Genomic DNA, 23755 nt, shown 5'->3' on the forward strand with positions numbered 1-23755 from the left:
CTGGTCTCCAAGTGCCTGTGGATACCCAGAGATCTCATGGGCTGTGATGAGAACCAACAAAACCCACAAGAGCACCTGGTCATGGTCATGGTGTGTTGGAACACACCCTCATTATTATGGTGCTGATAATTTTGCATTTTTGACCATTTTAATTAGGCTGGATCTTGCCAGTATCATGGGAAATTCAAGGCTTCATATAATGCTTTCATCAACACAAAACCGTTCAGTCTGTGGCAGTTTTAGGTCATTTTGGGAAATGATCTAAGTATGGAGAAATACATAGGATAGGCAGAGGCAAATTCCCGAGAAGGAGTGTTCAGCCAGGGCCAGTCTGAGGGTACCACTGGCTTGAGGAAGAAAACCAGAACTTGCCATTTCTGAGGCAGTCATGAGGAGTAAATCAGGCAGTAAAATGTAAGTGTTCCTTGACAGGAAATTTCACTGCAGCAAATTATCTAGGAGCACTTCAGGAGTGAGTGCATAGGAGAAGAGATCTCAGCATGACCTGGATAAAGAGCAAAGCTGGTATTGAAAACTCTGGCAGTAAGAGAAATTCCAGGCAATGGAGCAGTTTGAGCATAGCTAAAAGGTTACTATCTTTAAAGAGCAGAAGTGATTGGTTCTTACTCTCTTCCACAGAAGAGGAACTGTCACAATGAATGACTACCATTGGCATCCATGCATGGAAGGAGGTGTGTGATCACAGTAAGGAGTTTTGGGGCACAGCCCATTGAAACCTTGCTGCTTGGGGCTACGAAAGGTTGATAAAGCATTATACAAAGCCCTGTGTGAGTGCCCATGTCTCATGTCTAACCAAAGGCCTAGAGAAGATTTGTCCCTTTGGAAGGTTTATGCCAGGAAATGAACTACACAACCTGCCATGGTAGGGTAGCAAGGGAGCTGTTATTACAAGCATCAAAGAGGTGGGACGATGTTTTGGAAACCTGACCTGAAGAACAGGTTAAGCAAATGAGATCTCACCCCCAGTGAGGAGCTGACTGGCACACCAGTGCCACAGGGTGTGGAGGGTCAGGAACACCACATACCTCTCAGTGTGGCAACCCCAGCAGATACCTGTTGTCAGAGAAACGCATCCAAGCACCACCTCTGCCTTGTTCTGAGTCGGATGTTGGCATCTGTGCTGATAAAGATGTTGCTAATGTGACAGAGAAGTCCTTTTCATTTGCTTCACTGCATTCAGTTTTAGTCCTGGCTCTCAGGAACCATGGTATGTGTGACCTGCACATGTGAAGCATCACCTCTTTTTCTTATCTACTAAATTTGTAGTCTTTGGTTCATATTAAAGCAACTTTAAAAAGGTTTAAAAATAATAAAATAGGCTCGTTGGTGTGAGAATTACTTGTCAGTTCAAAAATGTGTTTTTAAATTAAAACCAAGGATGTGTTTCCTTGGCTTTGTGTGGATTTTACCCTGCCAGGCAGGTGGGCATCCACAGTCAGTTAGAAATCAGATTGGAAGTTTCAGCGCACAAAGACTGATTCACAATTTGTGTGCCCTTATAATTTCATCAAATTGAGATGATGTCTGGGGATAAGCACTGGTTGCAGTATTGGGGGCAGATGATGAAAAGAGCTCATTGGTGAGCAAGTTAACACAACATTAACAAAGGAATTGGTGTCAGAATTCACTGGTTTTTATGTTCATTCAGTTTATTTGGCTGTTGTCTGTTTGTATCCTTGGAGCTTTTTCAGTTCCTTGTGGAAAAGAGCAAAATATGCAATCATAATTTAGTTTATTTCTTCAGAAGTGTCCACATTAAACTGTGAGTTAATTCAGTAGAGGTGCATGACATATAGTTTTATATAAATGTATAAGCACCAACACAGAATACAGACTATATACCACATATAAGCAACATACACAGTGCAAAAAATTGTCTTCCATCAATACTCTGATAATCTGTGTCTTCTGGATACACCAGTTTTATTCAGGAATGTGCTTTAGGGGCATAGGAAAAAAATTAATGCAAAAGAAATAGAGACACAAAGATACCCCAAAATCTTCCTGGTGATGCCTACACTGATTTTTTTTAGGGTGCCACCTCCTCACTGCTGTGCCATGAAGCACAAGAGCATCAATGAAAGTTGTACGGGCTCTGTGTCTGAGCCCAGCCGGGGGTTATCAGTTCAGAGGGGTGAGAAGAGCTGTGCTGGAAAATGCTGTGATGTTTAAGCCAATACTTCAACAATAGAAGGATCATTTCCCATGTACCATCTCCCAGGGGTGGAGCCTGGAGCTCTGGTCAGGGTTGAAGCTCTGTGTGCCCTGCTGTGTGCCCCAGGATGCTGCCTGCGCTGGCTGCCCCTGCTGGCGGGTCCCAGCTCACAGCCCGTGGGGCTGGGTCGGGGTCGGCAGCTGGGTCGGGGCTTTCTGCTGTCTCTCCACTGCTGGAAGGATTTGCTGTCACTCTACTAGCCCCGACTGAATTAGGACAGCGTGACCTGGCCCTCCCTTGCCCTTCGGGACACCTGCTGGAAATGACCCAGACACCCCTTAGCCACAATGGACCGTGTTGGGTGCAGCCCCTCTCTTTGCTTCGTGGACACTGCATCAAAGGGAGACACCTTGATTTATTTTTGCCCTCCAGGTAATATTTGAATACTTCGGAAGAGCAGCAAAATCCTTTCTGCCTCTTCATTGCTGACCTTACTGGATGGCTCCCACCCAAGGACTTGCATAAATGCCCCTGTCCCAGCCTGGGTGAGCTGATAACACTGATTTCATTGGTGCATATGGAGCGACAGATTGCCTCTCCTGGAGTGCATTTCCATCTGTGGCAAAATTACAAATTAATTTGCTGAATTTTTTTGAGCTCTTTGATCAAGGTTACTTAATCTGTGCTATAACTCCTCACAAAACCTCAGCACAGTAATTCTGGATTGTTACTTACACCGATGTTATCTATGGAGTATCATGCAGGATTCGTTACAGCTATATACAAGCACCCTTAGCAACACCTTTTTATCCTTGGAGAAATTTGGCTTTCTTTTCCCCGTGAAAAAATACTGGATGCTGCTTCTTCCTTATGGTTTTAATCATAACCTGTATAAAAAGCTTCACAGTTGTAAATAACATAATAGATCCTTTCAAATCTTGTTTGACCCATAGTGACAATATGCACTGGATTTCTGAAATAAAATCATGTTTAGAATAAGCATATGAGCAAAGGCCTTAAAAACTACAGCAAAGGCAGTGCCATGAGATGGGGTGCTCAAGGACTGAAGCTGAGTTAAGGGCCTTTATAGTCCAGTCTGTCACAGGAGCTCTATACCTGTATCACTGCTCTTGACCTGTGATGTGGCTCAGATATTTTACTCAAGCTGCCAGGTCAAGCAACAGCCCTCTGAAATGAAACATCCCACTGGACCAGGAGACTAGAGAATGGATTAGTAACTTTTTAATAAATATGTATAAATGCCCAGTTTCCCTTAAGTTACATATAGATCCACTGAAGATGTGAATAGTAAATGTTGATTAACCAGGTATTACCTGCCCAGCTGAGGAGGTCCACTGAGGCCGTTCAAGAGCCAGTGTCCAAAGGCAGTTGGTGAGTTATGCTGTTCAGGCTTTTTATCAGGGTTGATGTGAGAAGCAAGAAGCTGAGATATTCCTGAAAACACACTTCTAGTTCTGGATGTGGATATCCCAGGGCATGGGTGCCCCCTGAATGTGACAGGCTCTGTCCATACATGGTGCAAATGCACCATCCACCTCAGCTTGGCTATACCAGCAGCAAGAAGAGTTTTAGCTTTGCAATGTGGCAACTGCAATGAGGCAGATCTGACCTCTGGAAAAGGGGATGAGAAGCAGTGACAAGTAGTTTTGCATTAGGACCTACATGCCCTGTAACCCCTGGTGCCTACAGGCACCAGCTGCGTGCAGGGTGGTTAACAGGACAGCCTGGCAGTGGTGGGACATGACCACATCACCCCCTCTCCATCACAGGACATTTCTTGTGGGTCCCTATGATAGGACATGTCCAGCTCCTGGGCAAGGGGATGAAGCTCAGTAGTGCAGGGCCAAGAAGCAGTTTGTCTGTCTGCTGCATCCACAGGGATCTGCTGCCTGGTCACTGCATGCTTCCATGGACACCCATGCTGGGAACACGCAGCCTTTGCTTTCTGCACAGAGCGTTTGCCTTCCACTTGGGGTATTGATCGAACAGCCCAATGTATTTTCTGCCTGAGCACAGAACTGCCTAAAAAGCCACTTTCAAACGTTGAAAGATGTTGAAAGATGAAAGATAAGTTTAAAGATGCTTATGAAGTATAGCTGCACCTGCCTGTGCTGTACTGGTAAGGGCACACAGAGGTTAGTTTTTCTGATAGTACAGGTGTGCTGCCAAGACACACAGCCTCAGCCAGGCTTGACTGGCACACTGGTGCAAAGCCAGTGACCCTTGGGAAAGCCATTAGGGTCACCTGGGCTGTTCTCAGTAATACACAGGTTGTCCCTTTTACTTACCAGGTTTCTAGGAGGCTCTCCAGAGCTGCAGCTGCCCTCTTGTCCCCTTGTGCCTGGCAAACCTGCCTCCAGGAAGAAGCAGGAGTCCTCCAAACTGTTCCTACACAGACTTCCCTGTCTTAAATATTTTTTGTGTCTCTAGAGTTAACCAAGAGTTAGCTGGTGATTAGTGTGCACCCACAATCTGGGGGGAAAATTACACCATTCTCTCTGCATCCACTTGTGTGAGTACTTTGGTGAATACTGCACTTTTTCCACAGTGATTCCCTCCTGGTCTGGGAAAAACTTTTCTGTGCCTTCTACTGGAGCAAGTGTTAATAACCGCAAGTAGCCCCGGTGGCATGGCTGGGAATGTCCACCATGTACAGAGATTTCAGTGAGGGTGGTGGCGCTGGCCTTGGTAGGATCCTGATGGGTTTTGGCAGAAGCTATGCTGCTTTCTCGTCTCCTGTCACGGTTGATGTTCTTCTCAGGTTTTCCTTGACTTTAATGAATTCTGGTGCATGGTCTTCCTGCTTCTCCTGCTCTTTCTCCAGCTGTAAGAAAGATTTCATTGTGCACATGAAAGGACAAAAGGGCATCAGCTATGTTAAAACAGGAGGCTTCATTATTGCTGGGTCCAGTTATTATTGAAAGCTGAATGAGTGTGTAGTGCACATGTGGTGGCTCTCTTTTGACAAGCCATCACATCAGACCTATGTTCACCCTTAGTCTCTCCTTCTGTCCTGTTCAAACATTAATTTTTTCTTTCCTCCAGGGAGGAACATCTCCATCAAAAAAGCGGGGTAGGGCTTCACTTCAGACCTGGTATGGGAGAGGGAGGAAAAGGTTTGAATCCTTCCCAGCAAAGGAGGCCTGTGAGCCTGGGAAAGCTCTCACCATTAGGTATTGTCTAAAGTGAGGAATGTAACTGTACTGCCTTACTTCTATATGTGAAGTCTTTATGGATCTTCCATAAACCACCTTGTTTCATATTCCTTGTTCTCTGAGAGTTTCAGGCTTTGATTTTCAAGTGATCTCAGCTTGATGGACATTGTTGTTGTGTTGTTAATTAAAAAAACTGGTTTCATCCATTTGCAGTGCAAATACGGGCAAGTAGGAGAGGCAATGACTTCATTCTCAGTGGTAATTAGCCTGCTCACTGCTTGCACTGGTTTGGGTAAGAGGGCAGGCACAGACCACCTAGGGTATGGCTGTGCTGCTGTCAAGTGCACAGTGAATATCGCTTTCCCCAGGCAGAATTTTGGCCAGGGTACAGGAAATGTTCCCCAAAGCAGTTTGGGTGAGATTGCAGCAATGTTTCTTCCAGCACTTCTGCAGCCTCTCACCCTACACTGCAGGATCCTGAGCCCTCCTGTCGTGGGTGCTGCAACAGCCCCCATGAAGTTTAGGGTTCTTTGAACTGGGGAAAAAATGCCCCACAGACACTGTGTGGGACCCAGAGGAGACCCAGGGCAGTGGTGTGTAGTGGGAGTCCTGGGCGAAGTGGTACAAACATGGTGGATCCCACTGTGAGGATGAGAGTGCTGCAGCTGTGTGGGGCAGCAGGGGAGGATGTATTTTGGCTCCTGTTTTATGGAGGGGTAGCAGTGCTATACCTTGGGTTGAGCCTCAGCCTGCCCGTCTCCCCTCTGCCATATGTCGGGGTGGTTAGGATAACCCAAGGGTGGCTGAAAGCTCAGTTCTACCTGATCCAGCCTCTGGTGCCTCTTTAATAGCTCTTTTTCAAAAGGAGACTGCAATTTCTTTGCCTCTTCCTCTTCCTTCTTCTGTTTGATGAGCAGGTCTCGCCGTCGGTGCTCAAGCACTCGCTGCAGCTCTGGCTTGCTCTCCACGCCCAAACCTCTGTGGATAAAAAGCAGATAAATGAGGGCCAGAGCATCTATACCTGAGGTATAACCACTGCCAGCCTGGCAACCCCAAAAATTGTCTTGGTCCTAAATGAAAACACGGGAGAGCTGATCCACGAACCAGCCCTGACCCACAAATCCATCCACAAGGTTTGAGGGTATTTGATGGTGCCTCGGGCTGCCTGCTAGGGGTGGCCTGCTGTTCGTGTATGGCACGTGTGGTGCTGGAAGTTCTGCTGATCCCATTGCACTGGGGTACCACAGCTTTCTGTGTCGGCTGTGAAAACGAGACCTTCCGTAGGCTCCTGCTGTTACTCGTTTTAACGGTGTCAGGTGTAGATTCAGCGGCGTCGATAACATGTGCAATAATGACGATTTTTTTCCCACCAGCAGGGGTAGTCATTGGGCTGCAGTAATTGTCCTGGCAGCTCCTTCCCTCCCCGCGCATCCCATCTGAAGCTTTGAAGCTTTGCTTCATCTGAAGCTTTGCTTCGGAGCTGAGGGCAGACGACGCCCCTGCTGATATGGATAGTTTGGATCAAGAGGCTGAAATGAACTGTCCTTTTCTCCTGGAAGCTGGAGGGCTTGCTGATGGCACAGGTGCCTGACTCCCCTGTGGCCACCTGATGCATCTCAACCCCTGTTCTGGGAGGGGTGGGATCACAGGAAAGGAGACACAGCAGGGCCATGAAGGCAAGGCATAAATGTGTGGTAAAAAGGTGGAAGGCATTCCCTGAACAAATTTCAGAAACTTCACACTGTGGATATTGCCATACCTGAAATAGTTATGAGAGTAGTTTTGGGTGGTGTTTGGTGTTCCTGTGGGCACAGGTCTGTGTTGAGAGAGGAGGGGACCTTCCCATGCCTGTGCTAAGGGCTTGCCCAGGGTGCAGGGGGTTGCGGAGTGCTGTTAACGTAAAGTTCCTCCTCAGCACCAGGAAGTATCTGTTGACCAAAGGCTGGTTGGTTTTGGCCAAGGTTATTTGAAAGTAGAGGTATCAAACCCTATGGGCTATGGATTTCTTGGCAGGGTGGCAGGTGCTGAGGTGGTAACTCACATCACGAGAAGCTGAACTGGCAGGGAGGAGAGAGGAACCATCCTCTCCAGATACAGCAAACCTCTGCACTGTCACAGCTTGCCTGGGGCCCAGTGCTTGCACCCTTCCAGTACCACTTTTAATGATAATTCCCATTGTAATTTCTTTTTTTATGACAGGACAAAGTTCACAGCAACATTAGTGAAGGCAGCCATAGCCTTGGCCCCAGAGCTTTCATGGTGGTTTTTGAAGGCAGGAATAACTTGGATGCTGCAAAATTACTTTTCCCAAGGCTTGAGAGAAGGAAAACCTGCCTTGGCTTCCTGGAGACACAACTTGCAATGTTGCCTGCAGATTTGTTGCTATTCTTTGATTTAATCAGCCTGTGTTGTTAGTGCCCAGAGGTGTTGACTAAGATAAGGATTTTGTTACACGAGCTGCTGATTTGAGTTACTTCTCCCTGCTGCTTGAGGGGGAAAAACCAACCAAAGCAGAAACAGGAGCAAGTCATAATTCCTTCTCTCTCCCCTTCTCCCGTCTCTCCCTCTATGGTAACATTTAGCAGGAAGCAAAACTGGTGGATTTGAGAGTGATGAGAAACCAGCAACAATGGATTACTTTTTGCAGTAGGGTTTGTTTCACATATTTGCTGAAAAATACTTGGGAGGTCAGAGCCAGAGCAGGGAGAAACTGATGCTTGAGAGGGGCCACATGGTAGGTGGTGCAGGATGGCTGTGGTGGAGCTGCTTCCTGCCAGTACCTGGTGGCACACGTGGATGGGACACGGGGGCAGGCCCTGAACTGGAACACAAAGAGATGATGTGCTTTGTGTTTGCCAGTATGAAGTGCATCTCTGATGCCACAGGGTCTGCACCTCCTTCACTGCCACTCTTCTCTGCTGCTTCCATTACAGGGATTTCTTGTTCCTTTGTTTCATCATGGTTAGACCGGAATAATGTTCTGCGAGATCAAAGCCAGTGCTGGTGGGTGACCCTTTAAACTGAGCAGTATCACTAGGGAGGAGATGGTCACTCTCAAGCCAGGAACTTTTAAAAATATCTGGCTGGTATAGTGACATCTGCCTTGCTGCCAAAGAAAGGTCCCTGTAATTCTTCTGATTCTGGGAAAATCGAATCAAACCCAAGCCCAGCCAGTGCCAGTATTGATTAATGCACCCTGCTGGCAGGCTTGATTGTTCACTGAATTAATATACGTGTCTGGTTCTTGTGATGACTGCAGTCCTTTAGAACAGAGGCTGTGCTCCTTTTAATTAGGCAGCCAAAGAGCTATTGTGTCAGGGTATTTCAGGGTGTTCAGAAAATGTCAATATAAAGCCAGCAGATTTCTTGCTGTGAATAAAAGCCTCTGAGCAGAATATGATTTTATTGCACTGATGTTCAGACAGCTGCCGCAAAAGAATTATACAGTTGTAGCTTCTTGATCATTGGTATGATTTTCCTGATGTTGTTAAAAAAAGAGTTAAATTGGGGTGATAGGGTAGGAAGTCAGGAATATGAATTCTAGCCTGTCTTTACCCATTTGATACTTAGGGAGTTGGTGAGTGGCCTTCTTGTACAGATGATCTCACCTCAGTGCTACCTCAGCTTTCAATGGCTGCATCCAGCCTGCACCTCTTCTTGCCTCTGGGTTGACCTCCAAGTGCCCAGGAATGCTGTACATTGCTGGGGACTTGGCACATCAGTGATGGAGATAAAAAAACCAGAAAACCTCCAAGGGACACCAAAAAGGGGCTGTGGGGATGCCTTGCATCTCCCAGTACTTGTGACTCTAAAAAGTGCCAGCCAATGCTTCAGGATGGCAGAGCAGGGGCTTTTTGTTCTGCTTTTCTTTTAAAAGAAATGGTCACATCAGAGAAAAGAGGAAAGGATACAGCAAAAGAGGACAGGATACTGTGTTTGTTTGCAAGTGAGGGGATTTATCTTGCCCTTCCAGCTTGCAGTCTGTCACTGGCACCTGTGCCTCAGCTCCTGAGCTCTGACAGCTCAGCACCTCTTGGACTGCTCCAGTGGCAGACTGTGACCTCCTCTTACCTTTTGTGGTTCATCAGCAGCTCCCTATGCAGCTCTTGATGGCTCTTCGAGGCTTTTACAGGATTTAGGAGCTTTTTAGGTTTGATGAGGTCTGGGTTTCCATCTATGTAGTCTGGGTGAGTCAGGATATTCCCACCATCTGGTTGCTCCCGCTGTATTTCCGTGTACATCGATGCTGGAAGAAAAAATGAGGTGTTTGCATGAGAAGTCTCACTCTGCTTGGTGTGAGAACCCTGGGCAAGACAGAGGAGAAGATCTGGTGCTTTTCCTGGCTGCTCGACACCCATGTCAGTGTCTGAGTGCACATGCCTTCAAGTGCTGCTGTGGGTTTCTTAGAGGTTTTTAAAAATACTCCCTTTGCGTTGATGAGACACATATTAATTAGATCACTTAAATTACTTGCCAGCCACTCGCTTCAGTGGCTGCAGAATTTAGTGCCAAGGATTAATTAATGTAAGACAGGTCTAACTAAAACTGGAAGCAGCCATGGATGGGGACTGTGTTGAGCTGCTGCTTTGGGCATTCTGGATGAGGCTGTTGGTCACATAACACAAGAAGATACTGTGGGATTTAAGGGGCTTCTGAAACACTGGCCTGAGGAAGTCCTGCTGTATCTGAAACCTCTTGTCAAGGAAAGATTTTGCTGATATCCTGCTGACCTATTCATCAGGATTGAGTCCAGTGCCAAGAAAAGCATCTTTCGCCCATGCAGTCTGTGATCATGCTGCAATAATTTGTATGTTCTGGATGTAAGAAAAAGACCCCACTGTTTTGGAAGGGATGGCAGCTTGGATTTCAGGCAAACCACAGGGCATGTTCACTGTTGATGTTTTCCAAGTCCTTTACATTTTCTCTTTACAAAAAACTCCTGTACAAAGTGAGTGCAAAGCACAAGGTGTAAGACAAACTACATGTGGTGGGCTGCATCTTTAAATGAGGAGCACAGTAGGTCTACCTCCAATTATTCACTGTATGGTCTAATCAGGGGCTCAGAAAGAGCAATTTATTCCTGACTATTCACTTGAACAATTTGGAAGTTTACCAGTAAGAACAAAAAAAATCCCAGGAAAAGGGTGTAGGCAGCTTCACGTCTTTAAATGTCTCATTATTACAGTATTTTTTGAGGCCTAGTGTGAAGTTATATGGGTTGATGGAGCTGGAAGAAAAACAGTTGTTCAGTAATGTTGCCTCTTTCTCTTATTTCAATCTCATGTATAAAAGGAGTAAAACCTTTTAAAAAGAGAAATCAATAAAAAAGCCAAGAGAAAGCAGGCTAGGTCATTCTTTCATAGTCAGTAAGCACTTAAAAATGTGAAGTGGATTGCAATCAAACAGAATTGTGTAAGGAATAATACTGCTGAAGAAAAGATTCAATATCAAACAACTTCTCATTGAATGTTAATGTGGCCAGTGCCCTACTGGTTTGGGAACAAAGGAAAACAAATCAGAGCCCATTACAGGAGTGTAATTGGGGTGAATAGTTCGGTACATATTTAAAGGGCACTTGGAAGTTGGAACCAGTGATGTTTTGTATCACATTATTTTCCTCTAGGATCACACATCACTGCTGGCAGAAGGGAAGGTGGTGTGGCTTGATGTTTGGTGTCAAGTGCCAGGCTGACTCAAACCCTTGTGGGGCTGGACTCCCCAGGCTGAAAACTGGGAGCTCAGCCTTGCCTTCCAGAGAGATGCAGGGACTGAAGAACAGCCAAAGGTTAAGGCAGTGCAATTTCATGGCTAATTTTTGTTAGATGAAAGCCAGGTTTTGAACAATGAGAAAACATATCAGATTTTCACTGGGGTAAAATTGCTTCTTTTTTTTCTTGTACTTTTTTTTTTTTTTCACAGAAGAGGCAGAGAAAAGACAAGGAAGGAAGGAAGGAAGGTACAAAGGCAAAGGTTTGTTATGGCATGAATGAAATGGTTGAACTTCTATTTCAAATGGCAAAGCTATACCTTCATTTTTCAAACAAAAAAGGTTCTCCATGGAGTAACTTCAATAAAATGCCAGGTTATTTTAATGGAAACACTGTTTTTGGAAGCTGTGTTAATAGACTAGACTCAGTGTCACCGTGTCATCCCACTGCCCTTTCCTGCTGTTCCTGTTTAGTCCAGAGCTGCCTTCAGTGACACAGATGCCCACACTTGGTTATGTGTTGGTACCAAATCCTAATGCATGTCAGGAGAAGGGCTGGGATATGTCCATCTTGGATTTGTCTATCTTAAATCCACCTGATGTGCTCTGCTGGGGGATAATGCAGTGAGTAGCAAGTGTGGAAGGATTATGCAGCCAACCAAGCCTGAAGGACCAACCTGAGTGTGTAAATGGCTGAAACTCAAGTGACTTTGATATTTTTCTCTGGACCAATTAGCTCTTAGGTCCTGCTGCTAAGCTGTGCTGGCTTTTGGGGCACTGGTGCAGCACTGTTATTTATTAAATACTGTTCTCCCCTGCCTCCACGATGTATGGTTTTTCCTTTTGCAACTCGGGAGTGGGAGTCCCTTCTTCACTACTCCAAGACCCAGATCCTTGGAGATTTGCTTGGGCAGGCTTTCCCCACATCCACATAGGTTTAACACCCAGCAATGTACACCCCATGGAGTGGTGTCATCCAGGCCGTCAGTCGGGGCTTGTGGTGTTTCCCCAGACACCCAGGATGATCAGGGAAGGGCCCCCCTTCTCTCTTATGTGCCATGTTGAGGGAGCACTGTGGTGAGCCTGGAGGTTTTGGATGGGCTAATGTGGCTATTTCCAGACTGCAGCAATTTAACTTTGCATGACCGAGACTTGCAAAGAAGCAGCAATTTATCAACCTATTTACTGAAGGCAGATGGGGAACTTTTCCCTTAAACTAGTACAAATTAAGAAAAAAACTGAGAAGGAAGGAGTGGGAGGAACTGAAATGGACGGGAAGCTTTTCTGGCCCAGTTCTGTTAAACCAGCATTTGAAAGTCCTCATGAGGAGTGCAATTTGCCTCAGTAAACTGCAGGTACCTCTGTGCTTGGTTTTCATTGCACTAGGTGTGCCTAGGGGTGTGCAGACACCCACCTCGAGGCTTCCCCGGGTGTCTGTACTGCTAGCCCGGGGACAAAGTCAAAGCCCTGACTGGGACTGGAAGGAGTCTTGAACCTCTCTACAAGAAAAGCACTTTAAACCTTCAGAAGCCCTCAGCCTGGAACAGTTCAAGGAATGTCTTCATTTGCACTGAACAGAAAAAGAAAAATGAGAGTATAAAAATACCGGTGTGTCTGGAACACAGCTTGGGGTTATGCTGGGGGTAAGGACGGGGCATCCTTTCTCCGGCAGGTTGGCAAATAGGACCTGGTACAAAATGTTTGTCGGGGATTAGATCTATCATCTCTGATGTAATGCATGTCTGTGTAAGGGAGACACTGTGCTATCACGCTGCTTTTTGTCATTATTTATGGTGCTGGAGGTGTATATCAAGCCAGGTCTCTGCAGTGGATTTACAGCAGGATGTCTGTTTTTGCATTATTCAGCCATAGATCAATGAACAAGGCTCTGCTCTGGCACCTCCCTGGCCACCATCATAAATCAGCAAAAGGTGTTGGACATTTTTATTTTGTTCTTGGCAAGACATAAACAAAAAAATACATGTGGATGTTAATACCCTCTGCTGTATTGAGGAAGACAGTGTGACCTTTTAAATAGGTCTGCTCTGGAGTGTTGCTTATAAAAAGTAACTCTGCTTCAACACACTCAGGCTTTTGCTTGCTTCTAGGTATTTTCCCTTTCCTCATTTCTAGAAGCTTGAGGCTTTCTAGAGAAGGTATGTTTCCAGCTGCTTTTCTGTTAGTAAAAAGCAAGACTGCCAGGATGAGGATGCCAGGGACACGGCAGGTATTTGGATGTCACACATGGATTTATCTCCTCTCTCAACTGTACTGTGAAATGAGCCTCCAGTCTCTACTAGTTTTCTAGGAGACCACACAGGGAATTTTCAGCATCTTTGAGGTGGCCCAGAGACCAGCCACTCTCCTGCCCCAGGGTGTGGGACTGACTGGAGGACAAAAAAGACATTTTAATATCTTGGCCTACAGCAAAGCCCAAATTCCTGCTCAGACCACCTGGAAATACTTATAAATCCTCCAGTTCCTGGGAGCATTGCAATAAAATTATCACTCTGCTATCCTGGGACAAATTGTTTCCACTTCTGATTATGCTCAGCTGCAATCTTTTTGGGAAACAGGATATCAGGCAGCTTTGGTGCAGCACTAAATGTTTTTGAAAGCATGAATGCTGCAAATATATATTAAATATGCTCTACCAGGAGTGTAAAACAGGCTGTGCTGCTTGGGGTGCCGAGTGGCTTTTGTGCAGTCCCCCAGAAGAAGGAGGAACCTTTTAGCCTGCTCCTGGAAAGGAGGAGGAAGAGGAGGAGGGAGAGGAGGTGAAGGACTGGCTCATGCCCAAGGACATGAGGGTTTGGGCACGGCTGGAGCTGGGCTATGCTTCCTTTGGCTGCTGGTGCTTTTTGGTTTTCCCTCACAAGGAGGAGATGCCCTTTACAGAGTATTTATTTAGGATTAACTTGTCTCCTGGTGGTAGATTGCCCTGTGAGCCCCTCTGCGTCAGGACTGTGCACTGCTGCAGGCAGCCTGTGCTACCGTCCTGTCGGGATGGAAATAATCCCCAGGAATGTTAAAGGGATTAACAGTCCTGGAAAGGGCATGTAACCTGAGGGATGCAGCTCTGCTTACTGCTGCCTACATGGCTACAGCTGTTCTTTACAAGGGGAAAAACTAAACAGGTTGGAAATGAAGTTAATCCATAGCTGTTGGGTTTAAAAAGCTGTAGAGTGGAAGTCTGGGGTCCTGCCCAGCACCTGTCAACTTGCACCTGCACAGGAGAATGGAGGGTGCAGCAGGACAGCAGCTGCTTTTTGCAGGTTTTATGTGAAATGCCCGACTTGTGTTTTGCCAAGGTCTCCTTGACATCCTGCCTGCTCTAACATCTCGTTTTAACCCTGCACGTCCCTCAGCCCTTTTCCATGCCACCTGCATCCTTAAACTGCAAAGCTGTCAATGCTGCCTTCTGCAGCACAGGTCAGTGCTCAACTTTAGCTGAAATCTAGAAAGCAAATGTAGTTCACAGTGCTTTATTTCTGCTGTCTGTGTCATTTGAGAACTGATTTTCTAACTAGAGCATCTCAGAAGAGTTTTGTCAATAGGGCCAGATGATGACCAAACTGCTTTTTAAAATAATATTGTATTGGCATCCATTTCTGGGCAGGTAACGGGCTTTTGTGAAATGCCACCCATGTAAAAACAGTCAGAAGGCATTATTTTGGGAATGGGATCTATACTCAGAGGACATTGCTGTCTGTAATCCTGTGAGACCCTGTTACTTGGTAGAAGGGGTAAGACTGGGCAAAAACCTCAGGCTATCCAGGGTCAGAGGCCTGGATCTGGGTTTGTAAAACCACTGACCCAAAAGACCACTTCCTGAGCAGAAATGATCACTTAAAACTCTGGTTACAGGGAAGAACCTCTGGTTTTCTGGATGCCTGGGATTTATTCATGAATGCGTCTTTTTTAAAGAACCAGGAGATCAATGAAGGGCTGCTGACAGCAGCTGGTCATACACGTCCTGCAAGTCAGGCAGCTGCAAAACCAAAACAATAGCGTAGGCCAGCAGAGCGAGTTTAAAACTATTTATACAAGTAAGCTCAGCCTGGGAGGCAATGCGAGTTTCTGACACTTTTAACTGCAATTATGGGGGGAAACCATCCCTCTTCTGGGCTACAGACCCCAATAACATCCGGTCCCTGGGGAGCCCTCCTTTCTTCAGGGTGGGAGGACTGTACCTCACACCCCTCTTGGGAAGGCTGAGAGGAGCAGGGCCTGTCCTCACTTCTTGAAAGAGTTTGCACATGCAGGTGGAGGTGTGTGGGCTCTTTAAACTGGCCTCTTACTTTTAAGCACTTGCATGCTTCTCCCTGTTAACCAGAAATTAATTTTTTTTCATTTTAGAGCATGAACTCTTTGTCAATGCATTTCCAGTGTCTGAAGTGGAGCTGGCGTTTGGCTCTACAGCTTTTCTTGTGAGAGAGTAATGGCAGAAAAGGTCACGCTGTGTATTAAGTCCTACAAAGAATGAAGCTGGAAGTTTGTCTTTGGTTTTGGATTCTTCAATTGATGGCACTTGCCAATTTGCATGATTTTTCTAGTGTTAATTAACTGTATTTTAGAAATACAGAATAGCTGGGGTCGGCAAAATGGGAAAGAATTGCATATCAATCTCTGAAAGCCCCAAAGCTCTGTCTGAAGACAGCAGCTTTCAGGTGTGCACCCGCACTGCAGAGGATCAGCTGCCAGGAGGACAAGAGGTTTGACCTCAAAGTCAGGCACTTGCTTTAGGAAGCCCCTTTCTGCACGGTTGGTGGGTTCAGGGCAGAGGGAGGCACCCAGGTGTCAACTTCAGTGAGTCAGATGTGGGTGCTGCTGGATGGGGAGGCTCGCAGTGCCTGGATGCCCTTTGGTGGGCGAGTCCCCACAGCTGAGCCCACAAAATGTGCCTTATCACCCCAGAAATCCGTGTGTTGCTGTTACAACAACCTGGAACAAAATACCTGTAATTCACATTAGCCTAATGACTGCTGTGGCTTACTGCCCTGGTGATGGATGATGATGATGTTAATAATGATAATAATAATGATAATAATAATAAATAATAATAATAATAATAATAATGTGAGCCCAAAGATTGGCAGATGCTAAACATTACCCTCCCTGGGTGAGATGGCACCAGCTCCCATCCTCACTGTGATTTTCCTCTCCTCTAGTTCCAGCTGTGACAGCAGCTCGGGAGCACTTCATACCGATGGACCTGGCATGCTCCCCCATGCTTGTCACCAGGCGACCGTACCTCTGATAAATGATATGTGTGCTCTGGGAAGGAGTCAAAGAGCCTTTGTCTGCTTTTAATCTATAGTTTTAAATAATTAAGCAAGGCTAATTCTGGTATTTATAATGCAATAGGGTGAGTGTAACTTGATGTGGCTGCTGTGGAAAGCAGTTCCCGGCTATCAAGTGGCTGCCTCAGGGCAGCAGGCGCTCACACCCCAGGTCCCCTCCCCTTCACTCAGCCCTGACGGTCGGAAATAAACCGCACGGGGTCATAAGGTCAGAAAGGCAGAGAAAACCCTAATGGAAATGTAAAACCGGGCTGGGGGACACATCCCTGCAGCTCCCAGCACTGCTGCCACGTGTCACCGCTGTTCCTACCTCTGTGTCCCTGCTGAGCACATGCTGGCGATGGGGCTGCTCACCTGTACAGCCAGTGCTCCCCTCCAGTACAGCCAGTGTTCTCTCACTAGTATAGCCAGTCTCCCTAGTTTGTCCAGTGTCTCCAGTCCTGCTTACCCTTCCTGAGTCCTGTACCAGCACCGCAGCCCCCAGGGCTGGGTCCCCCATTTGCACCAGCACTGCACCCGCCTAAGGGAGCACAGAGCAGGTGCCGGACTCAGCCTGGGCTGCTCATGTGTCACCACCTGCCATCACCCCAAAGGTAAAGGACTCTGGATGTCACCATGGTCACCCACTGAACTTTGCGTTCATGCACGTGGATTTAGAAGAGAAAAATCCCACCAGGTTTGAGGCTTGCTGAGCTGTCTGGGATGTAGAAGTTACCAGTTGGAAATGCTTGTACCGTCAGGCAGCAGCAAGTGCCTCTCTGCTGGCAGGCAGGACTGGGTGTGCTGGTTAATCATTTCATTTAATTACCTTGGACTGTGATAAGCAAGGATAGCAAGGCTGGGATCTTAGTCTGTTAGCAATCACCAAGACATCCCATGCCTTTTACAAGCAGCATGTGGAGCACTGGTTTAGTTTTGTTAGACAGTGGCAGATGCCTAGCAGTCCTTCTTGACAGTCATAAACTTAGTTTTAATATCTCACCAAATATTTGCTCTGCGCATTTGCCTGCCAATGACAGAGATGCACATCAATCAGTAATGAATGCTTAATGTTAGTTCAAAGGTATTTTGCTAAATACAGAAAATATCCGCCCATGTTGATTTGTAGGGACTGCATTAGCCCCCTATCCAGCCCAGTGCCTCTCCAAGAAGAAGGTTTGAATTGCAGGATGGGTATTCTAAGGGAATTTCTTGTGGGATATGGAAAGGCAGAAGCAGAAGGGCAGCTTCTCAACCAGTTACTGAAGCATTAAAGTACCATGATATCTCAAAAAAATTAAAACCGGGTCCCAAGTCACCTGTATATGCAGTGCAGCGCAATGCCACGGGATCAGCAGCCCGTCCCCGCAGAAGGGAGCACCAGAGAAGCGCGGATCCCCCGGGGCAGTCTGGGGGCCCTGGGCTTACCTGATTTCCGCAGCGAGGCCCTGGGAAGCCCGGGGGGCAGGTGCTGCCCTGTGCCCCACGACATGGGGCTCTGGGGGCTGCGGCTGCCGCTGCTGCCTGGCTGCACTCGCGCTGAGGTGACTTTTGGCCGGTCCCCCGGAGCTCCTGCCAGGTCGGTGCAGTGGCAGCAGGGACGGGAGGTCACGTGGAGGTGGCTGCTGCACCGGGGCTCCGTCCTTGCTGCTCCTGCCACCCCACAAGGACCTCACTGAGGGCTGGAGCTCAGCTGGCAGCAGCCGGTGGCCTTGCTCGCTCTTCAGTGCTGGTCCCAAATGTCCTTCTGCTGCACCGAAAACTTCCCTTTGCTCTCTATTGCCAGATGATGTTTTCCCAGGATAGATGAACAAGCTAATCGCTTTTTCTCCCCAGAGCAAACAGCTCTGTGCATGCCCAGGCACCCGAGCTGCCTGCTCGACACAGCCACTGCTGCTGGTGGAGAGGTTGTGTCCCTGCTCCACGGAGGACGATTTCTCCTCACCGTGCCTTAACCACGCTCCTGGAGAAATCAGATCGCCCCAGAGGAAGCCGCACGCCCACTCTCTTTAGCAACCACTGCAACAGCCAAGCCGGCACCAGGGCAACCGCTCGAGCTATCGTGATTATTCCCTGGCATGTTGCAACACCCTGTCATCCACCAACTGCTGCACGGCCCAGGGGGAGCAGCTGCTGCACCCCAGGGGTAAGGGCTGCGAGAGGGAGAAGCAGCCCCTACACGGGGCCGTGGGTGTCCTGGTGGCATCAGAGCTTGTGTGATGCCACAGCATCGTTGCCCCAGGTCTTCTACTGCTGAGCTGCAGCCCCTGCCTGTGCTGGGCTTCTTGTCCCCATCATCACTCTGGCTGGAAGGTACCATGTTGGCTGTCCCTGAATTGTCACAGCCTGGGAAACCAAAGGCTGCAAAGGTGGGGGAGAAGAAGGGGTTAAACCACTCCAGCAACTCCTTTAGGCTCTTCAGTGGGTTCTATGGTCCAGTTCTGCCCAGGTTGCCCAGTACCAGCCTGCAGATGCTCAGTGTCCCAGTCCCAGGAGGGTCAGGGATGAAGCAAAACCGTTTCCACCCAGAGGAAGGGGCTAGGGAAAACTGGGGGGCACCACTGGTGTGCCCAGTGACCATCACACTCTGCAGCACCCAAGGGTGCACGGTCCAGACCATGTCCTGGCCTTACCCTCCTGGCCCTGTGAAGGACTGTAGAAAGAAGCCAGGTTCTCATGGGCACAGGGGCACTCTTTCACTTATTTTCACCTTTCCACAGTTTGCACCTCTCTACATCCCAAGATTTTCCCCCATCCCAGCCATGTTTCCCAGCCAAGGGCTCAGCAGCACCAGGTGTGAGAAGCCCCAGTCCCTCCCAGTTCGCCTCCAAACCTCTTTGAGGGTCAGCATGGGCTGCTGGCACTCACCTGAACTGCCACTCCCTGGCTTCTTGCTTCTACTCAGACCCTTGGACTGAAGGGAATATTCTTTCTAGAAGAAAAGAGAAGAGACAAATGGGAAAAGACTGTACAGGTATTGCTCTATTACAGGAGTTGAAACACAGGAGAAGTTGCTGGTCCTTTGCTACAAGAAACTAAAAAAAAAAAAATATTATTTTTAACCTCCTCACCAGGAGCTGTTCAGTTTAATTGACATGGGGCCTCAGATGGAGAGGAGAGGAGAGGAGAGGAGAGGAGAGGAGAGGAGAGGAGAGGAGAGGAGAGGAGAGGAGAGGAGAGGAGAGGAGAGGAGAGGAGAGGAGAGGAGAGGAGAGGAGAGGAGAGGAGAGGAGAGGAGAGGAGAGGGAGAGGAGAGGAGAGGAGAGGAGAGGAGAGGAGAGGAGAGGAGAGGAGAGGAGAGGAGAGGAGAGGAGAGGAGAGGAGAGGAGAGGAGAGGAGAGGAGAGGAGAGGAGAGGAGAGGAGAGGAGAGGAGAGGAGAGGAGAGGAGAGGAGAGGAGAGGAGAGGAGAGGAGAGGAGAGGAGAGGAGAGGAGAGGAGAGGAGAGGAGAGGAGGAGGAGAGGAGGGAGAGGAGAGGAGAGGAGAGGAGAGGAGAGGAGAGGAGAGGAGAGGAGAGGAGAGGAGAGGAGAGGAGAGGAGAGGAGAGGAGAGGAGAGGAGAGGAGAGGAGAGGAGAGGAGAGGAGAGGAGAGGCAGCCTGGTTCTCATTCCAGTGTGTATGGTGTGTATCCGTGTACTTGCGAGCGTGGTCAGCCCAACCTGTCCAGCCATGGATTACTCACAGGCAGGGTTTGGAAGACCCCACACAGCTTTTGCACCTAAACCAAGGCTGTGGCAAAGGAGAGGCCTTCAAGTAGGGAGGTTGTGCAGTTTTTCTGCTAAAGCTGTGACCTCACAGCCCATGCGTGCCCCACAGGCTTTTTGTGGCCCAGCAGACTCCCCTCACATCATGCATTGTCCCATGGCCTGGCTGCTCATTGCACACTCCAAAAATACCATTTGGCTCACTTTGATTGGAAAAGGAAATGGATGCACATCTGTGCTACTCCTCTTGGGTCATCTTTGAACAAGTTTCAGGTCTGTGAGTTCACTGGAGAAGTGTCAAAGGGGGAAAAGAGCATCGATCTAAACCTGTTTTGAGCTCCCAGGTAAGTGTGGTTATGGCTGATGGATGTGGGAACAGAAAAGGGCTGTGATCCATCAACACCTGCTTTTGACTGAGTAAAACAAATCAGAAAAAGGCCAGCTAAATTTTCTGGATATATTTCTGATGCACCCTGGTGCTTGACAAGCTGCACATCTGGGCTGCTCTCCTGCAGAGAGAAGGATGAAGTGGGTTTGTGGGGTGCTATCCTGAACCAAGAGACTTTTCACAGCAAAGCTCTTTTTCTGGGAGCTCCTTGCAGAACAGTTCTCTTTGATATCTAAATTAGTAAGCAATCTACCCCCCGTGCTCCTGTGTCTTTGAGATTAACAAAAAGCCTTTGTTTTGCCCCTGTAGTTCCCTGAAGGTTACTTTGTGAGGGTGGTTGATTGCTGGGTGAGGTTTATTTGGAGTGGCTCCTGCAGACAAGGAGTTGCGTCATTCACCAGCTGCCCCCCTGTGTCTTCGGAAGTGGCTTCATGTCCTAGGAGAAGGTGACATGGGGAGCTCATTCCAGCATCACCCATTGCATCTCATGTACGTGGTATGGCCCCGTGTTGCTGTGAATGTTGCAGGAGTTTGCAGGAGGGGTCTTCTTTGGGGGTATCACCCCAGAGGAGCGAGCCCAGGCTGTCCCTGAGTCAGGAGCTGGCAGAAGACCCAGGCAGTTCTGTCATGGCTCTGGGATAGCTCTGGAACAGCTCTGGTACTTGAGGGCTCATCCCTTGGGACTTGGGCTCTGCTGTGATGGGGGAATGACATGGTTTTCTCATTCAATGTGCACATAAAGAGAAAATAATGCTGTACTGAATGTGCACCTGGAGTGTCACTTATGGGTGGCTGTATGGTTATTAATGAGTACTAGGAACAGGAAAGTTGTTCTGGAGAAGCCCACAGCTGGGTTCTTGTTACCAGGGCTGTTCAATTAGATGGACTTTTAGCTGCTGAGTTACTGTGCTAGCGATGTTGGCTGCTGGCTGTCATCTCTGTGCTGTGGCACCAGGAGCTTTCTTGTGTCAACATGTCTCCTGTGTATTAAAAAGCCGCAGACGTGTCAAGTGAGTTCCCAACACCAAAACTGGCTCTCCCTGGATGTGCAATGCCACCCACCGATGCGAATGCAGTGACAATGGGATAACGCTGTCTGCCCACCGAGGAGCCCAGGTACAGCTGTGAGTGACAGAGCAGACAGCTCTGCCTGGTCTGCCTTCCTGGATCTTTATTAATCTCCACTCTCAGCACGGGGCTGGGACTGCAGCATCACTGCCAGTCATGTCTGGCTCCTAGTCCACAGGCAAAACTTTGCTCTGATGAAGTCACCTGGGGCTGGACTTGAAGGCAGACGGTGTTTCACCTCCTGCTGCAGGGAGGTCCTGGAGGCTGGTTAAACATTTGCTCTGCTGGGTTAATGCTTGATGTGGGCTGAGGTGGTGCTTGTGGTGGTAGGGACTGGCTGTGCAGCGCAGCCTTCCCTCTCACCCCGCGACACTAGCTCCCAGCACAAACTCCATGCAATCCCAGTACAGCCTCAGAAGTCATGCTGGTTGCACTGTGGTGGTGACCTTGGCAGTGGCAAAGCCAAAGGCAGGGGATGTGTAGGCTGGTCAGACCATGCTGGGTCCCTGGTACCATGTCACCTCTTGGTGCAGGTTGGTAACACAATCCTGCTAATCTCCACTTGAGCCATTAGTGTATTTGCAGAGCAGGACGGCTTCTCCTCGCACCTCCCTGGCTCACAGGGGCAGTTAATGATTGCCCAGGTGATGGAGACTTTCGCTTGCTCCCTATGGGACAAAGCAGGTTATAACACTCTGTCACCAGCCAGATGGGCAGGGGGCAGGAACTATAGGAGTCAGAGGGCTTAATTTGTCACAGCGAGGGCTTGGATGGGGAGTTTGTGTTGCAGTAAATGGGCAGCAAATGCCTATTTCCCAAAACCTTCTATTTCCATGTGAAAATCACTTCTGTGTGCAGTGTGACTGCATCTTGCCAGGAGTAAGAAGAGAAGTAGTAATAAAATCTAGTATCAGATAGTAACACCGTGCCCCTCTGCAGCTGAGCAGAAACAGTCCTGGAGACATTGCTGATGGGAGCAGGTGCCACTTCCAACCTGCGGGCAAGCTCCTCTTGCCTGGGATCCCCATCCTGCTTTGACCATGTCAGTGAGGACACCCACTGCTTCAGCTGGAATTAGCCTGGTGATTAAGTGGGTTAAATCCCACAAAACAACACAAAGTGTAAACAGTAAGTAGTTCCATGCCTTGTGTGTACTATTCTGTGTTACTCCCAAAGATCCTGGGCATCACTATGTGCCTGTAGGACTGTGCCTGGCCTTGACACGGATGCACAGCAAAGAGCTTCTGCAGGAAATGTCTGGAGGCAGTATCACAGGCATGGGCTGCCTTGAACCGCCAGCTCTAACCACTGTCCTTGTCCCTGGCTCCCCACTGGGGAGTGCAATGCTCCTGCTTAAAGCTTAAAGCCAGCCACTTTGTATAAACCATTAATCGGTGTTATTTGTCCCACGTGTGGGTGCTGTAATGTTTACTTGTATCACAACTGACAGTAATTTTGGACTATGTTTGTGCTCTGATGAAAGCAGGCAAAAGAGCCATCAGCATGGTTGGATTGCTAGCCATGGGAAGGGTGATGAGAATGGCTTCAGGCAGGTTCAGGCACCAATACAGGTGCCATTAAGGTGCAGCATCAGAGCATCTGTGTTGCACTGTAGCCAAAGTCTGAGCTAATGAATTAGGTAAGAAATTGCTGCAATCAGGGTGATAAAGAGGTATAATAGTGGGCAAAATGCCACTCAGGCTTATGTAACTCTCCCACAGATCTGGTTTGGGAGGGAGACACCATTAGCAAGGGTAGAAGTTGCTCAACCCATTTAGAAGTAGGTGGACTCAGAGAAAGGTACTTTGTCCCTAAGGTGCTGTAGCAGCTGCTGACATCGGTGTTTAATGAATGAACACATCCATTAATTAAAATAGTCTTAGTGCTGAACCCAGAGGCTCCGAAAGGAATTCTCATGACCTGGAACAAGGGTCACTGATGGCTGACAGATTGAAGCCAGCATTTGGCTCATTGATGGCTGGCAGATTGAAGCCAGCATTTCTGTGTGTGATGAAGGCACAAAACATGTGATTTAGAGGTTAGCGAAACTGTATTCTACCATTACTTTTGATTAGCCCCAAATACCTTTTGCTTTTCTCAGTGCTCTGTATGAAAACCTCTCTTTATGCCCCTGGATGCAGAGATACCATCTGAGCTGTTGCCCAAATCTCCTGTGTTATTGCTGAATTTTGGTCTATCTGTGCTCATTTGCAGCAGCTGGGACCGATCCAGAGACATCAATGAAATCATCCACT

At 48.1% G+C, this 23755-nt stretch overlaps 1 protein-coding gene across 2 annotated transcripts in view; it reads right to left on the reverse strand.

The window, feature by feature from the left end:
• Positions 1–1649: 1649 nt before the first annotated feature.
• Positions 1650–23755, reverse strand: part of FAM107A (family with sequence similarity 107 member A) — a 29340-nt gene continuing 7234 nt past the window's right edge. Inside the window, exons 2-5 of one of the 2 annotated variants that reach the window (XM_010390173.4) lie at positions 19210–19273; positions 9424–9598; positions 6174–6330; positions 1650–5021 (exon numbers count right to left, since the gene is read on the reverse strand). In XM_010390173.4, coding sequence (XP_010388475.1) covers positions 4914–5021; positions 6174–6330; positions 9424–9598; positions 19210–19273 — 504 coding nt within the window. In that variant the 3' untranslated portion in view covers positions 1650–4913. Of the gene's footprint in view, positions 5022–6173; positions 6331–9423; positions 9599–17769; positions 18329–19209; positions 19274–23755 lie in introns of those variants that run through there. The other variant, XM_010390174.4, reaches the window with a different exon arrangement.

This window comes from Corvus cornix, chromosome 12 (assembly GCF_000738735.6).
Source record: "Corvus cornix cornix isolate S_Up_H32 chromosome 12, ASM73873v5, whole genome shotgun sequence".
In the NCBI taxonomy this organism is placed as follows: Eukaryota; Metazoa; Chordata; class Aves; order Passeriformes; family Corvidae; genus Corvus; species Corvus cornix.